This window comes from Dipodomys merriami, unplaced genomic scaffold, assembly GCF_024711535.1.
Source record: "Dipodomys merriami isolate MVZ:Mamm:240054 unplaced genomic scaffold, mDipMer1.0.p SCAF_1, whole genome shotgun sequence".
Taxonomy (NCBI): Eukaryota; Metazoa; Chordata; class Mammalia; order Rodentia; family Heteromyidae; genus Dipodomys; species Dipodomys merriami.
Genome location: NW_027202270.1, coordinates 127,613,610 through 127,630,495, shown reverse-complemented (window position 1 = coordinate 127,630,495; position 16,886 = coordinate 127,613,610). Strand labels below are relative to the sequence as shown.

The window sequence follows — 16,886 nt, the reverse complement described above, 5'->3', positions numbered from 1 at the left end:
TCAGGGCCTGGGCACTGTCCCTGAGCTTCTTTTGCTCAAGGCTAGCACTCTACCACTTGAGCCACTCTCTACCACTTGAGCCACAGTGCCACTTCTGGCTTTTTCTGTTTATGTGGTACTGAGGAATCAAACCCATGGCCTCATGCATGCGAGGCAAGCACTTTACCACTGAGCCACCTTCCCAGCCCCTACATCTAACTTTCTTATGGATTTATCTGCCCCAGTTGGCTTCAAACCATAATCCTCAGATCTCAGCCTATTAAATAGCTATGATTACAGGTATGAGCCACTAGCATCTAGCTTCAGCTTAAATTCAAAGGGTTTGCCCTTCAGTTCCTATATTTCTGCTCCAGAAGCTCTACCACACCATAATATTATTACCTTTTTTTTTTTTATTCTTAGAAGAATTGTTTTAGAGATTGGAGCAATTTTTGTTTGTTTTTGTGGAGAGGGTGTAAGAGAGAAAGTGGCAGCAAAGCGGTGAACTAAAAAGATAAAATGAAGTTACAAAACTGACCTTCTTCATCCTGGAAAACCACTTCAAAGTTCTTGCTCCAATCTGAAATGGAGAAATTCCGAGTGGCCTTCAGAGACTACAAAGCAGTGAAAGGAAGGAAATTGTCAGAACACTGACTGGCATCCCTTGGATGCTAAAGACAGAAATAGCCAGGAGCACTGCCATTGTTTGCTGAGCTGACCACTACTACATGGAGGAGACATACTGCTTACAAATACATTTTAATAATACTATCTTATATGTCACCACGAGAAATTTAAGGTTTAAAGAAGTAATCTAAACTAGGAATGCTAACACACACCTGTAATCCACACCTGTAATACCAGCATTTAAAGGATGAAGCAACAAAATGTCAGGATAGCCTGAACTATATAGTGAGACTATAACTTAAAAAATCAAATTTGACTTTATGACAACAGTGTTACATTTTGTTTACAATCTCCATTCTATTAATGAAAAAGTCTTACAGAAGGAAATAAAAAATGACATAGTTAATTAGCTGTAGCCAAGAGAATCAAGAAGTCCCGGCTTTCAGTAAAGTACAGACTATCTGCTAGACATTTATCCAAAAGGTGATGTTCAGACAGGGAGCCATACCACATGGAGAGCGTGGCTGAGGAAAGGGTTTTCCAATTGCTCCTACCAGAGCCAAATACCACAAACACTTTCTAGACAGGCACTAAGCCTTCTCATTCTTGGGGAATGTCAGACCATGCCAGTGTCTGTGTGGTGGAGGCAGACAGACATCAGGTGTTCCTTTTCCATTAGACCAGAGTAATAACAAAAATCACTTCCTTTAAGTCATCTAGAACTCTTCTATTACAGGGATTTATTACCAAGGAACTTTCTTCTATAACCACCACATCTACCTTCCTGCATAGGAGACTGGTAAAGGTACCAGTTAACCACAGACCTGCAAACTGCTGTGTCAGCTAGTCTCCTCTCAGTTACATGCCTCCAACACACACCTCAGTCACAAACTCACTGACCAAACTCAATATAAATAGTGTCTAACAGACACAACTGAAGATAGAACATTTCATTAAAAAAAAAAAAAAAAAAAGTCAGGCACTGGTGGCTCACACTTGTAATCCTAGCTACTCAGGAGACTGAGATCTGAGGATCATGGTTCAAAGCCAGCCCAGGCAGGAAAGTCCATGAGACTCCTATCTCCAATAAACACTCAGAAAACCGGAAGTGGCACTGTGACTCAAGTGGTAGAGCACTAGCTTTGAGCTGAGGGACAGCACGTAGGCCCAGAGTTCAAGCCCCATGGCTGAGCAAAAAAAAAAAAAAAAAAAAGATAACCTGCAGGGTATAACTTAAGAGTAGAGATCCACAATTGGAGAACTTTGGCATCTGCTAACCAAGATGGAAGTTTACGTACCGATTCCAATAAGGCATGTCTGCTGACCTTTAGGGTAACTTTGGAGTGAGGTCTTTTCATATGTATCTGCCGAAGCTCTCGCTGGAAGAAGTTTACCTTGTCCTGAAAGGTCTCAGAGCCTCCTGAACAGAAAGGTGCATTATGATTAAAGCCTTTTAGCAAACATGTAGAGTACCACTTCTATATTGTCATGGACCCAGGGAAGCTAAACTTACTTTCTCTATCAGAGCCCCGTCCAACCTTACCAATGTTCTTGTGCAGGGAACGGATGAAAGTGGCTGCTAGAATGTTCCTCTCCTTACAGCTAAGCTCCACAGGAGGCTGAATACCATCATCCACAACCAAAGTGAGGAGCTTATGAACAGGGTCAGGACCAAGGTATGAAAACTAGCAAAGGAAATAAAAAAATAAGTTGGTCTATAAAATCCTCAAACCTAGTAAAAACCTTCTGCATCGCTATTTTTCAGTACCACTTGACAAAACCAAAATAAACCTACTTTCTCTGAGTATATGTTAAGCATACCTCTTGTTTTTAACCTCACTACTCTATAATTCAAGTTTTATGTGAAATTATTTGAGTTACAGAGACTATCTTTACATAAGGAAATCAGACAATGCTACAGACTTTTCCAATGTAAAATATAAAAAGGGTGAAAATAGTATGGGCACATGAAATAGCAAAAATTAGTATGGGAAGTGAATTTTTATTTTTTTAGTGCTGATCCTAGGGCTTGATCTTTGGGCCTGTGCACTGTCTCTCAGCTTTTGTGCTCAAGGATAATGCTCTAACACTTGAGCCACAGCTCCACTTCCAGCTTTGGATTTTTTTTTTTTGGTCAGTCATGGGGCTTGTACTCTGGGCTTGGGCACTGTTCCTCAGCTCTTCAGCTCCAGGTAGGCACTCTACCGCTTGAGCCACAGCGCCATTTCTGGTTTTCTAGTGGTTTATTGGAGATTAGAGTCTCATGGACTTTCCTGCCCAGACTGGCTTTGAACCTCGATCCTCAGATCTCAGCCTCCTGAGTAGCTAGTATTACAGGCATGAGCCACCAGTGCCCAGCTTGGATTTATTTTTATTTTTATTTTTTATTTTTTTGCAGTCCTGGGCTTGAACTCAGGGCCTAGGCACTGTCCCTGAGCTCCTTTTTCTCAAGGCTAGCACTCTACCACCTGAGTCACAGAGCTACTTCCCACTTTTTCTGTTTATGTAGTACTGAAGAATTGAACCCAGGGCTTCATGCATGCTAGGCAAGCATTCTACACTAAGCCACATTCCCAGCCCTCCACTTCCAGCTTTTTTTGGTAGTTATTTGGAGATAAGAGTCTCATGGACTTTCCTGCCCAGGCTGGCTGCAAACCACAATCCTCAGATCTGCTTAGCCTCCTGAGTAGGTAGGATTATAGGCATGAGCCACTGGCACCCAGCAGGAAAGTGATTTTTATAAAATGTTATATTTAAGTTTCTTGGCAAAAGTTTAGATTCTAATAGCCCTCCTAAAATTTTAAAAACTAATTTTTAAATGTATAAGAATGTTTCTTATAAAAGAATAAATTAAACACATTGGGAGGCCAAGGTTGGGCCAGAAATTCCAACACCTTCTTGATGAACTCTGTCCTAGAGATAAGGTATATGTCCTAATATTCAAATATTCTGTGTATCATTTAGTGAGGAAATAATTTCCTTTACTTAGAAATGAATCTTGTGGGGGCTGGGAATGTAGCTTAGTGGTAGAGTGCTTGCTTAGCACATACAAAGCCCTGGGTTCGATTCCTCAGCACCACAAACACAGAAAAAGCCAGAAGTAGTGCTGTGGCTCAAGTGGTAGAGTGCTAGCCTTGAGCAAAAGAAGCTCTGGGACAGTGCCCAGGCCCTGAGTTCAAGCCCCAGAACCAACAAAAAAATAAATAAATGAATTTTGCATGGGTGCTGGTGGCTCACCCTGCAACCTAGCTACTAAGGAGGCTAAGATCGGAAGATTATGGGTTGAAGCCAGCTGAAGCAGAAAAGTCCCTGTGAGATTCTCATCTCCAATTAACCATTCAAAACCAGAAGTGGCACCATGGCTCAAGTAGTAAAGCACTAGCCTTGACAGAGAGGTTCAGACAGTGCCTAGTCCCTGAGTTCAAGCCCCACAACTGACCCCCCCCCACCAAAAAAAAAAAAAAAAGAAGAAGAAGAAATGAATCTTGCACACATTGAGAAAACTTCTAGAAACATTAAAAATTCTATGGGGGAAAAGAGGTTGAAAAATAGCAGAGCTGGCCAGGAATGTGGCTCAGTGGTAGAGTGCTTGCCTAGCATGCATGAAGCCCTGAGTTCAATTCCTTAGTACCACATAAACAGAAAAAGGCAGAAGTGGCAATGCAGCTAAGTGGTAGAGTGTTAGCCTTTAGCAAAAGAAGCTCAGGGACAATGCCCAGGCCCTGAGTTCAAGACCCAGGACTGGCCAAAAAAGAAAAAGAAAAAAGAAATATATCAGAGCTGAAGCTTACTCATCATGAAATAGATATGAAAGTCAACTTACTTTTGTTCCTGGGCAGACCCGGAAGGTGTAAAGGCGCCAGGGAATGATTTTCAGGTAGAACTCCTTTACTGAGAATTGCTGGAAGACCCACATACACAAAATGGAGTGATCAATAAAAAAAGTTTTATATGATATTATAAGCCAAATATCAGTCTCTTCCTACATTTTTCATATAAGATAATCCATTTAGCACTATAATAAAAACATCAATTCTACCTTTTTAAAAGACAAATTATAACTACATTTCCCAAAGGGGCATGTTGTAATCTTAATACCAAGCCTTACTGTAATTTTGGACTACCTAGACTCAGGCTTTCATGTTAGGAGTACAGAACATTTCACCTAGCAAATAACCAAGATCACCTTCTGTTCCACCTCATGCTGCCCAGAGTGACTTGCTCCAAGTCCATAAACAGGAAACACCAGTAGCCTATGCCTTCTATTTTTCTCCCTACTTGAATAGTACTAAAGAAGGGGAAACTAAAGAAGGGGAAAGAAGGGGAAGGCAGATGGTAGAGGCTGGACTGGAATGCAGTTGTTGAGTGGGTATTTCTCACACAAAATTATTTTTATTTGTTTTACTATCTTTGTTCCGGTCTTAGGGCTTGAACTCATGGCTGTCCTTGAGAATTTTTTTGCTCAGGGTTAGTGCTCTATCACTTGAACTACAGCTCTATTTCCAGCTTTTTGGTGATTCATTGGCAAAATAAGAATCCAATAGACATTCCTGCCCTGGCTGGCTTCAAATCACAATCCTCAGATCTCAGGGTTTTTTGGTTTTGTTTTTAAGAATCTGTTGGGGGTTCAAGTTGGTAGAGTGCTAGCCAGTGAGCAAAAGCAGTAGGTACCAGCAGTTTGAGTCCTGGTGTTGGATCTCCCCCACCAGAAAAACTAAACTTAAAAAAAAAAAAATCTGTTACTGGACATATGACAAGTGAGACTTTTGTATTCTCTTTTTCAGTGCTAGAGATTAACCCAGTACCTCACATATGTTAGGTAAGCACTCTTAATACTCAGCTACATCCTCAGCTCTCAGATTTTTTTTTTTAACTTAAAGATACTTTTCATTAAAGAAAAATCCCAACACACAGTATCACACCTGTAATCTTAGCTGCTCAGGAGACCAAGAACAAGATGGTAACAGTTCAAGGGCAGCATGGGCAAAAAGTTAGTGAACTACATCTCAACTAATAGCTGGGCACAGTGGTGCAGGCCTGACATCCCTGCTCTGGAGGAGACTTAAATAGGAAGATCCCAGTACAGGTTGACCTGGGCCAAAACTAAAGACCCCATTCCCCCAAAAAACAAAGCAAAAAGGGCTGACAGGCTCAAGTAAGCATAAGGTCCTGAGTTCAATGCCCAGTACCATACATGCACTCATGCACACGCACATACACAAATTCCAGTACATACTAATGAAATGGTATAAGGCTAATCTTCTTTCATTTATTCACCTTGCCAACTTTCCTCATGACTAGTCCTCCTAGTCTAAATAAAAGCTATATCTTTAAATGACGATACACAACAAAGTACCATAAAGAATAACAGAACGAGTTCAGTCTTACTTATGAGATAAACAGGATTGAAAAAAGATGTTTCAACAGCCTCATTTTTTTTGTTGTTGGTGGTGGTGGTCATGGGGCTTGAACACTGTCCCTCAGCTCTTCAGCTCAAGGTGAGTACTCTACCACTTGAACCACAGTGCCAATTCTGGTTTTCTGAGAGATTTATTGGAGATAAGAGTCTCACAGACTTTACTGCCAAGGCTGGCTTTGAATCACGATCCTCAGATCTCAAACTCCTGAGGAGTTAGGATTACAGGCGTGAGCCACTGGCGCCCAGACAACATGCAGTCTCATTTTTATTAGGACTGAATGAATAAAAAAATATAAATATTCAGAAGAAATTCTTAATACAGAAACCTCTGAGCTTGAGGGCTTGGGAAGTTCACCCTCTTGTTTCTGCCAAAATCTGTTTATTTCAAATATGGAGCCCAATAGTGACATCCATGTATTGTGGTTTCACAAATCACAGAATGAAAGATCAAATTGTTTTGGCACAGTACAAGGAGACAAGAATGATTTTGTCCTACTGAGTATTTTTAAATGTGTTAAAATAGCTTTATTCCCCCAAAACAATCAAATGGCAGAATGTACAAGACCTCTACAGAGTCAAAGCACAAAGAATCTCTAGACAATCAAGAGTGTCAATCTAATCCAAACCAAACATCTGCAGCAGCACCAAGGTAGTACAATCTTCAGCTCCACTTTTTTTTTTTTTTTGATCGGTCGTGAGGCTTGAACTCTGGGTTTGGGCACTATCCTCAGCTCTTCACCTCAAGGCAAGGTCTCTACCGCTTGAGCCACAGTGCCACTTCCGGCTTTCTGGTGGTTTATTAGAGATAAGAGTCTCACGGACTTTCCTTGCCCGGGCTGGCTTTGAACCATGATCCTCAGATTTCAGCCTCCTGAGTAGCTAGGATTACAGGCGTGAGCCACCGGCGCCCGGCTCAGCTCCACTTTTAAGTAGCTTTTCTTGGTATCCTACTTACTCTACAAGTCAAAGATCCTACCCTACTAACATTCAGACTGTTAGTTTGTGGTTTCTATTACCAAATGCCAACCACAGGTCATCTCAAGCAGGGGGATTTTAAGGCAAGAATGGGGTTCTAACCTTTGGTGATACATAGCAGTATACCTTCTTCGGTTTCTTCACCTTCTCAGGGGTGTGGCACTCCGAGGGTGAGTCTTCATCTTCTTCTTCAACAGCAGTGGAAGGCCGGCGCTGGGAAGAGCTCATGTGCATGGGTGGAAGGTGCCATGTTGTGCTGGCACAATTAGTAGCATTATAAAGGTAAGCCTCAAAGTAAATGCTTACTCCTGAGGTGGACACATTGCGTTCAACAATATTCTTCTCATTTTCTGAAGTATAAGAAAAAAGATTTAAAACAGGAGTCTGGGGAGAAAAAAATTACCTCCCTACTCAGTTAGGACTAGTGACTACTAAAGCAAGTGTGGCTCAAATATCAAATATTTGCAAGGTTGGTCATGAATGAAGAAGTAATGGAGAACAAGACTAAATCACAGCTCTCAACTCACCACTAAGGACAATAATGTCAAATTCGCCATTATTGATTGGCTGATTTTGGTATGAAATGCAGGCATGGAAGCAGCCACGAGAATGCAGGGTTAGTCGCAGGAATACTTGGCAAGTTTGCCTGTTGGATGTCACTGACTTCTCAAATGAGACTCCAGTACTCTCTTCTTCTTGGGGGCCAAGCTATAGGAAAACAAAGCATCACTTAATATATACCATTTCTGTATTTGCAAGGCAATTCATTTTTTATAAAGAAGTTTCTATTGATCTTCTAGTCTAAGTCTCACAATTACTGAGACACACAATTACTGCTCAGGTAAAGATGTAATAAGCACAGAAGTAAAGGAGAAGACAAGAGATGAAAATGAATCCGAAGGTGTGAGACTGACTTAGAAAAAGGAGCCTGTCCTAGTGTACATAGGAAGAAGGGAGCCACTTACCTCATGAATGGACAAACTGTAATTGTGCTCATCTCTCAAGGATGTGGAATTATTGGTAGGGTTGTCATACTCATCTCGGGGCACTATTTGAAGAGTGTGTGGTTGCCCACAGGTCAACACAAGAGTAGAAAAATGACACACAATCTTGGTCTTGGAAGGAACCACCATTCCTGGGATAGATAAGGGAATGTAATATTTAGAGAGGTGGAGAAGGTTCCCTTAAGGCAAAAATTTGCTTATGAGTCAGAGCTGGGATTCCACTCCTAAGTCTTAGGGAAAATTAAAATACTATAAAGAGAAAGGACAAAGAAAATAAAGTGAATAATGAAAATGAACTTTAGGGACTTGTTTTTATAAATTGTTAATGGCCAGCACTAAACAAAATTTAAAAAAAATCTAGAGTAAAAATAACTGAGAGTTATTGATAGGGTGCTAAAGTCTTCCATGGAATCTATGAGTGAGGTACACCTTAAAAATAAGTACTGAAAAAAAAGTGCTAAACAATCTCAAGAGACTGAGATCTGAGGATCATGGTTTGAAGCCAACCCAGACAGGGAAGTCCCTAAGACTCTTATCTCCAATTAGCACCTAAAACCTGGAAATGAGGTTTTGACTTAAGTGGTAGAGCACTAGCCTTGAGCCAAAAAGCTCAGAGACAGTGTCCAGGCCCTGAGTTCAAGCCCCAGGACTAGCACAAAAATAAATAAATATCACAATAAAGGCACAAATCTGCTTTACACATTAAGAAGTACTATTTATTGAAATGAATTCCAGGAAACAGAAACATGAGCTATTTATGTTGGGGGTGGGGGTGATGGGAAGAGCCAGGCGCTGGTGGCTCATGCCTATAATCCTACCTACTCAGGTGGCTGAGATCTGAGGATCACAGTTCAAAGCCAGCCCAGGCAGCAAGAAAGTCTGTGAGACTCTTATGTCCAATAAACTAGAAGAAGCCGGAGCGGTGCTGTGGCTCAAGTGGCAGAACACTAGCCTTGAGCACAAAAAGGCTCAGGGACAGAGCCCAGGCCAGAGTTCAAGCCCCAGGACTGGCAAACAACAACAACAACAACAACAACAAAAACCCCACACAAAATATTTTAAATAAATGAAAAAATATACTATGTTTTAAGTTGGAAGAGTCAAACATAGTAATGGTATTGATTTTTCCTAAATTGATACACAGATTAAAGATAATTTATATTAAAGGTTCAGCAATATTTTATTTATAGATTTAAACATTACTCCAAAATTTATATGGAAAGGCAAAGGAATTAGAATAAGTGAAATAATTTTGAACAAAAGAATACAGAGGGAGGGGCTGGGAAGGTGGCTCAGTGGTAGAGCACTTGCCTTGCATGCTCGAGGCCCTGGGTTCGATTCCTCAGCACCACATAAGAAAAAAAAAGCCGGAAGTGGTGCTGTGGCTCAAGTGGTAGAGCGCTAGCCTTGAGCTGAAGAGCTGAGGGACAGCGCCCAGGCCCAGAATTCAGGCCCCACAACCGGACTCCCCCTCCCCCCCCAAAAAAAAAGAATACAGAGGGAGAGCTAGTTTACCAATTTGAAGACTTACTATACGATCTACAGTAATCAAGACTCCATGGTACTGGTGGGGATAGTGGCTCAGACCAGAGAAACAGAACAGAGAACTCAGAAACAGATCACTCCATTACAGCCAACTGAGTTTTGACAAAGTTGCAAAAGCATTGTAAGAAAAGACAACCTTTTCAACAAATGGTGTTGAAGCTACAGGATATCTACATGAGAAAAAAAGAAAAGAAACAAAACTTGACCTAACTCTCACATATACTAATTAACTGAAAATGGATTATAGCCTTAAATATAAAATGGAAAACTATACAATTTGTAGAAAAAAAATTAAAGTCTTTAAGATCTCAAACTAGTCTTAGACGCCCACAGTGTAAAAACAAAAATGGATAAAAGGAGACTTTGTTAAGCCGGGTACTGGTGACTCATGCTCATAAGTCTACCTACTTAGGAGGCTGAGATCTGAGGATTGTGGTTTAAAGCCAGCTGGGCTTCAAATGTCCTTGTGACATTCTTATCTCCAATTAACCACCAGAAAACTATGGCTCAAAGTTGTAGACCATTGGCCTTGAGCAAAAAGACCCCAGGTGTAGTGCCCAAGCACAGAGTTCAAGCCCTATGACCAACAACAACAAAAAAAGACTTCATTAAAGTTTAAAAGTTTTGCTCTGTGAAAGACCCTGTTAAAGTGATGAAAAGAAAAGCTACAGGAAGTGGTGCTGTAGCTCAAGTGGTTGAGCACTCACCTTGAGCTGAAGAGCTGAGTGACAGCGCCCAGGCCCAGAGTTCAAGCCCCACAGCCGACAAAAAAAAAAAGCACGTATATAAAAAAAGGACTGGGAAGGTGGCTCAGTGGTAGAGCGCTTGCCTTGCATGCATGAGGCCCTGGGTTTGATTCCTCAGCACCACATAAGCAAAAAGAAAAAAGCCAGAAGTGGCGCCGTGGCTCAAGTCGTAGAGTGTTAGCCTTGAGCTGAAGAGCTGAGGGACAGTGCCCAGGCCCAGAGTTCAGGCCCCACGACCAGACCCAAAAAAAAAAAAATAGAAAAGCTACAGACTTGGAGAAAATGTTTACAAATCAAATATTTGACAAAGGACTAGTATGAAGAATATACAAAGAACTCTTACTGGGTGCTGGTTGCTCAGGCCTGTAAACCTACTCTGGAGTCTGAGATCTGAGATTGAAATTTGAAACTAGCCTGGGCAGGAACCTCTGTGAGGCTCTTATCTCTAATTAACCAGCAAAAAAAAAAAAAAAAAAAGCCTGAAGAGCTGGGAATGTGGCTTAGTGTATATGTCTACCACGCATGAAACCCTGAGTTCAACTCCTTAGTACCATATAAACAGAAAAAGCCAGAAGTGGTGCTGTGGCTTAAGGGGTAGAACTCTTGCCTTGAGCAAAAGAAGCTCAAGGACAGTGCCCAGGCTCTGAGTTCAAGCCCCACAACTGGCAAAAAAAAAAAAAAAAAGCCTGAAGTAAAGCTGTGGCTCAAGTGGTAGAATGCTAGCCTTGAGCAAAAAAAAAAAAAAAAAAAAAAGCTCAGGGACAGCACCTAAGCTCTGAGTTTAAGCCCTACAACTGGAACAACAACAACAAAAAATACCCACTTAGAAACAACCCAAATAGCCTATCAACTTATGAATAGCTAAATAAGGTATGAAAAAAATCCATATTTGCAATATTACTTGGCAATAGAAAGGAAGGACTAATTCATGGTATAAGCATGGATAAACCTTAAAAGTATTATATTGAAAGTATCATATAGCTGGTACCAGTGGCTCATGCAGCAATCAAGAGGCTGACATCTCAGCATCATGGTTTAAAGCCAGCCTGGGCACGAAAGTCTGTGAGACTCTTTATCTCCAATAAACTATTCAGAAAAGGCTGGAAGTGGTGCTGTGGCTCAAGTTGTAGAGCATTAATCTTTTTTTTTTTTTCCTTGGGTACCGTTGTGGGGTCTGGGCGCTGTCCCTCAGCTCTTCAGCTCAAGGCTAGCACTCTACCACTTGAGCCACAGCACCACTTCTGGCTTTTTTTTTTCCGGCTTATGTGGTGCTGAGGAATCAAACCCAGGGCCTCAAGCATGCAAGGCAAGTGCTTTACCACTGAGCCACATTCCCAGCCCAGTAGAGCACTAATCTTAAACACAAGCTCAGGGACAGCACCCAGGCTGAGTTCAAGCCCCAGGAACAGCCAAAAAAAAAAAAAAAAAAAGTATCATTTAAAGTCCAAACTATAGTCAGAAAAGACCACACATTTTCTGATTACATTGATATGAAATGTCCAGAGAAGGCAACTCTGCAGGGGCAGATTAGTGACTGCCTAGGACATAGGGTTAGACAACAAAGTAACTGCCAATCTAAGGTTTCTTTATTGGGTTATGAAAATGTTCTGAAATTGATTATGGTGATAGCTACATAGCTATCATTTTAATGATATTTTAATACATTTTAAATGGATCAATGTTATAGCAATCAACACAGTGTTATTTCTTTTAAAAAGGGGAATTGGGGAAGGAACTCAGTGGTAGAATGTATGCTTAGTATACATGAGGTTCAATTCCACCAGACTCTACCAAAAAAAGAAACAAGGAAGAAAAATAGATGAAAAGAGTAAGGGAATGTGGGTAGAGAGAACGAAAGAACAAAGAACCTACCAGGCTGAAAAATTTTGTAGTAGGGACTATAGGCCACATTTAATCCACCAAGCTTCACTGTAATCTCATAACGCCCAGCCTTGCGCACAGTGAAGGCCACCTTTACCACATTGGAATTGGGCTCCTGAAGTACTTCCTGGGTCACTGGAATTTCCACTGCTAGCTCCACATGAGAGATATGTACTCTCAGTCCCACAGGTCGATGTGCAGGGAAAGGCTGCCCGTTCTTATAGAATAACTGCAGTGGAAGAAGAAGGACACCCATCAATAAGCAGCAGAAGAACAGTACTTCTTGTGTATCAAGAATGTGGGAATAAAGGAAGTAGCTAGCTGAAGTCACACTGGTAAGCCCCAGTGACTACCTTCAACTGACAGTCAACAGAGAGAGGCCAATTTCCTCAGCATTCTATAAAGAAGGTCATTAAGTCAAAACAAGTTCTTAACTTGTTCAGAGGATACTACTAAATCAAGAAATACTTCTGAATTACAAATGTAGCCTCTTGGGGCTGGGAAGGTGGCTCAGTGGTAGAGCGCTTGCCTTGCATGCCTGAGGCCCTGGGTTCGATTCCTCAGCACCACATAAGCAAAACGAAAAAAGCCGGAAGTGGCACTGTGGCTCAAGTGGTAGAGCACTAGCCTTGAGCTGAAGAGCTGAGGGACAGCGCCCAGGCCCAGAGTTCAGGCCCCACGACAGGACCGGAAAAAAAAAAAAAAAAAAAAAAGCTAACAAATGTAGCCTCTTTAGTGTCCTTAGTCTTAGTCTGTCAACAACAGTACCTCAATATGAAAGCAGTCAGCTGGCAACACTGCCAGGAAGGCACCAGGCAAGGGTAGGGAAGAGCACAGACTCATACACCAACCTTACTGCTACAAAATGGTAAAGTCATTATAGGAACTGAAAACTTCTGTAAAGAGTCAGATCGTAAATATTTTTGTGGACCATTCACTCATACTCAACTGTCCTACTGCTCAAGTAAAAAGGAAGCCTTAGTCAATAAGAGATAATGGGTGTAGCTGGGTTCCAATAAAGATGCATTTTTGGGATTGGAAAGGTGACTCAATGGTAGAGCGCTTGCCTTGCATGCCTGAGGCCCTGGGTTCAATTCCCCAGCATCACATAAGCAAAAAGAAAAAAAGCCAGAAGTGGCGCTGTGGCTCAAGTGGTAGAGCGCTAGCCTTGAGCTGAAGAGCTGAGGAACAGCGCCCAGGCCCAGAGTTGAGGCCCCACAACTAGACCCAAAAAAAAAAAAAAGATGCAGTCTCATAGTGAAGGTGGGCCCGCTTAAGCCCACAGACTGCAGTTCGCCAACACCTCTTTTCTTTTTTCTTTTTTTTTTTTTTTTTTGGGTCCGGTCGTGGGGCCTGAACTCTGGGCCTGGGCGCTGTCTCTCAGCTCTTCAGCTCAAGGCTAGCGCTCTACCACTGGAGCCACAGCGCCACCTCCAGCTTTTTTCTTTTTGCTTATGTGGTGCTGAGGAATCAAACCCAGGGCCTCATGCATCCAAGGCAAGCGCTCTATACCACTAAGCCACCTTCCCAGCCCCGCCAACACCTCTTTTCAATAGTATTTTTCTTATTTAGAAAAGAGAATATTAAGCCTTACACAAACCAATAGGATAGATAAATTCATGACTCTTAAGATATTAATAATTTCCAAGTTCCTGGGAGGGACTGTAAAACAAGGGAGAATGTTAATATTCCAGCCAGCACCAACAACAGACTGAACTAAGTTCTGGAAAGCAAGTGACTCAGAATCCCCAATGGATAGGGAGACAGAAACATTCCCTTACATGCACTCGGAAGGCCATGCTGTGGCCCACCTCATAGGGGTCCTTCCAATCCCAGGACACTTTGCAGGACCGGGGATCCAGGTAATTTCCCCGCACGTAGTCATAAATAGTCCGATCCCCTCGGCGCTCACGGTCCTCATGCTGAAGGAAGCTGACTACACGTGCGGCAAGCTCAAAGAGGAACTTAATTGTGAAGAAGAATGCAACCACAGATACTGTGATTCCACCTATGTAAAAGAAAGAACACACAAACCACCTGCCCATTACATAACACAGCTTCTCATCACAGAACAGACTACCCTGCACACAAAAGGTGTCAGGATGACTTTGTAAGACTGCCAAAGAAACACTATACTAGGTCACTACTTCTGTGGGCAAAGAGAAGAATTCTAAATGAGGTATCAGTAACTACAGCCCTCAAGTTAAATCCTACCTTCTGCTTGTGGCTGTGAATAAAGTTCCCTGGCTCATACAACTTGGCTCATACCAAGTGTCTATACTACTTCTGCATCACTACATAGCAGAGCTATGTAGTTTTAAGGAGACTACAAGGCTTTCAAATCTGAAAGTATATATTCCCTTGCCTTTTTCAGAGTCTTCTGACTCCGTTCTATGTCATGAACTACATGTAGCAGTTCCTGCAGGGCTGGACCTTCACAGCAGCAGTAAAAGCAATGTGCATTCAGTCCCATCATTTGGAAGCCTTTCCCTCCCTTACAAATTTGGCAAAAGCCCTCCTTAAACTCTATCAGAATTTGAGCGTCTCTTTCCTAGGCTCCCTCAAACTCCTGCATCTATTTTAACTTTTCTCCATGACCACCTTCCCTTCATGTAAGGTACTCCTCTTAAATGCAGATTTTTGCATTAACTTTGACTCTACAACAAAGTATGTGGCCTGACCTGGATTACTCAATAAACAGTTTCCAAATCAATGAATTCCTCTGTTAACTCTGGGAAGGTACATTCTAGTGGGAGTAGAAATATTTTTAGCTTTTTATTTTCAAGGGGAAAGAAGATAGACAGAGAGGCAAGACAGGAACTAGACAATCATAATCAAAGTTAATAAAGAGAAATCTTTATATAACATACCAATAACGTAAAACATCAGGTCCCTTCAATGCCAACAGACAGCCGAAGATCACAGCTGCAGCTGCAAAAGAAAATTTTAGTGTTTTTTTTTTTTTCCTCCTTTCTAGGTTCAGATCTGGGAGCAACCAAAGTTAGTTGTTGTTGTTTTTATGCCAATTGTGGGGCCTGAACTCAGCCTGGGTGCTGTCCCCCAGCTCTTCAGCTCTAGACCAGCGTTCTACCACTTGAGCCTCAGCCCCACTTCTGGCTTTTTCTGCTTAGGTGGTGCTGAGGAATCAAACTGAGGGCCTCATGCATGCAAGGCAAGCACTCTACCACTGAGCCACCTTCCCAGCCCCCGAAAGTAATTCTTTATGTAACACTGTGGTACTTTTTTGGGAGGAGGGTTAGGAGGAAGTCTTAGGGATCAAACACAGTATTTTGTACATTCTAGGCAAATGTACTTACAACCACTCAACTACATCTCTACCCTTAAAAAAATTTTTTTTGTGCAGGTGCTGGGGCTTCAACTCAGGACCATGCAGCTCTTACAGCTTTTTCACTTAAAGCTTGTGCTCTACCACATCTCCGATTTCCAGCTTTTTGCTGGTTAACTGGAAATATGAGTCTCTCAGATATGTCTGCCTAGGCTGGCTTTAAACTTCAATCCTCAGATCTCAGCCTTCTGGTATTGTTTGTTTTCAAGGAAGATGTCACTATGAAGCCCAGGGTGGTCTGGAACTTGCTATATAGTCCAGATTAGCCTCAAATTCCTGCTTCAGTGTCCCTAGTACTAGTATCAATCCAGTTTGCTTAAAATGATATAATTTTTATGCCTAATTGTGCTCAAAAACTTAGGAGAAGCCAAGCGCCGGTAGCTCACCCTGTAATCGCTCCTCAGGAGGCTGAGATCTGAGGATCATATAATTTTTATGCCTAATTGTGCTCAAAAACTTAGGAGAAGCCAGGCACCGGTAGCTCACCCTGTAATCCTAGCTACTCAGGAGGCTGAGATCTGAGGATCACGGTTCAAAGCCAGCCCAGGCAGGAAAGTCCATGAGATTCTTATCTCCAATAAACCACCAGAAAACCAGGAGTGGCGCTGAGGCTCAAGTGGTAGAGCGCTAGCCTTGAGCTGAAGAGCTGAGGGACAGCACCCAGGCCCAGAGTTCAAGCCCCATGACCAAAAAACAAAACAAAAAAAAAAAAAAAAAAAAAAAACTTAGGAGAAACAGAAAATAGCACTTTAGTTCCTTTGATAATAATACATTGAATGAAACCCAGAGAGAGTAGGTAATTTTAGGAGTGACCATCTCAAGTTTACAGAAATTTTTATTTACACTGGTGTCTAATGTCCCATTAGAAATCCACATGAGGAACATTAGAATTGTCATCACATGCAGATTAAGATACAGCAATCTACTCTAAAGAGACAATACATAGACCCATAGTTCGGGATCACAACTTCTATGTGTGTATGCTAGTCCTGAGATTTGAACTCACGGTCTGTGTACTGTCCCTTAGCTTTGTTGATCAAGGCTAGCACTTACCACTTGAGCCACAGTTTTACTTCTGATTTTCTTGGTGGTTAATTGGAGATAAAGGGTCTCACAGACTTTCCTGCTTGGGCTGGCTCTGAACAGTATCCCTCAGCTCTCTGCCTAGCTGGGATCACAACTTCTAAGTCTTTTTTCCAAATAAGTATTCTCTTCTCCTGTGATTATCTGCTGAAAAGCCAATGTCAGCTGGGCACTGGGTGGCTCACATCTGTAAACCTTGAACAAGGCCATCTCAGAAGGTTCATAAGACCACTTCTCATCTCGAAACTACAGTGCCCCTGTTATCCTATACTAAAATAGTT

The 16,886-nt window shown here is 41.9% G+C and overlaps 1 protein-coding gene across 3 annotated transcripts in view; it reads right to left on the bottom strand.

Annotated features, from left to right (window-relative positions):
* Arel1 (apoptosis resistant E3 ubiquitin protein ligase 1) overlaps positions 1 to 16,886 on the bottom strand; it is a 51,030-nt gene that overhangs the window by 10,769 nt on the left and 23,375 nt on the right. The window contains exons 3-12 of one of the 3 annotated variants that reach the window (XM_070030039.1): positions 15,047 to 15,107; positions 13,958 to 14,184; positions 12,168 to 12,405; positions 7,966 to 8,135; positions 7,528 to 7,708; positions 7,103 to 7,350; positions 4,430 to 4,507; positions 2,150 to 2,291; positions 1,932 to 2,026; positions 518 to 593 (exon numbers count right to left, since the gene is read on the bottom strand). In XM_070030039.1, the coding sequence (XP_069886140.1) occupies positions 518 to 593; positions 1,932 to 2,026; positions 2,150 to 2,291; positions 4,430 to 4,507; positions 7,103 to 7,350; positions 7,528 to 7,708; positions 7,966 to 8,135; positions 12,168 to 12,405; positions 13,958 to 14,184; positions 15,047 to 15,062 (1,471 nt within the window). In that variant the 5' untranslated portion in view covers positions 15,063 to 15,107. Of the gene's footprint in view, positions 1 to 517; positions 594 to 1,904; positions 2,027 to 2,149; positions 2,292 to 4,429; positions 4,508 to 7,102; positions 7,351 to 7,527; positions 7,709 to 7,965; positions 8,136 to 12,167; positions 12,406 to 13,957; positions 14,185 to 15,046; positions 15,108 to 16,886 lie in introns of all 3 variants that reach the window. The other 2 variants (XM_070030049.1, XM_070030028.1) reach the window with 2 other exon arrangements.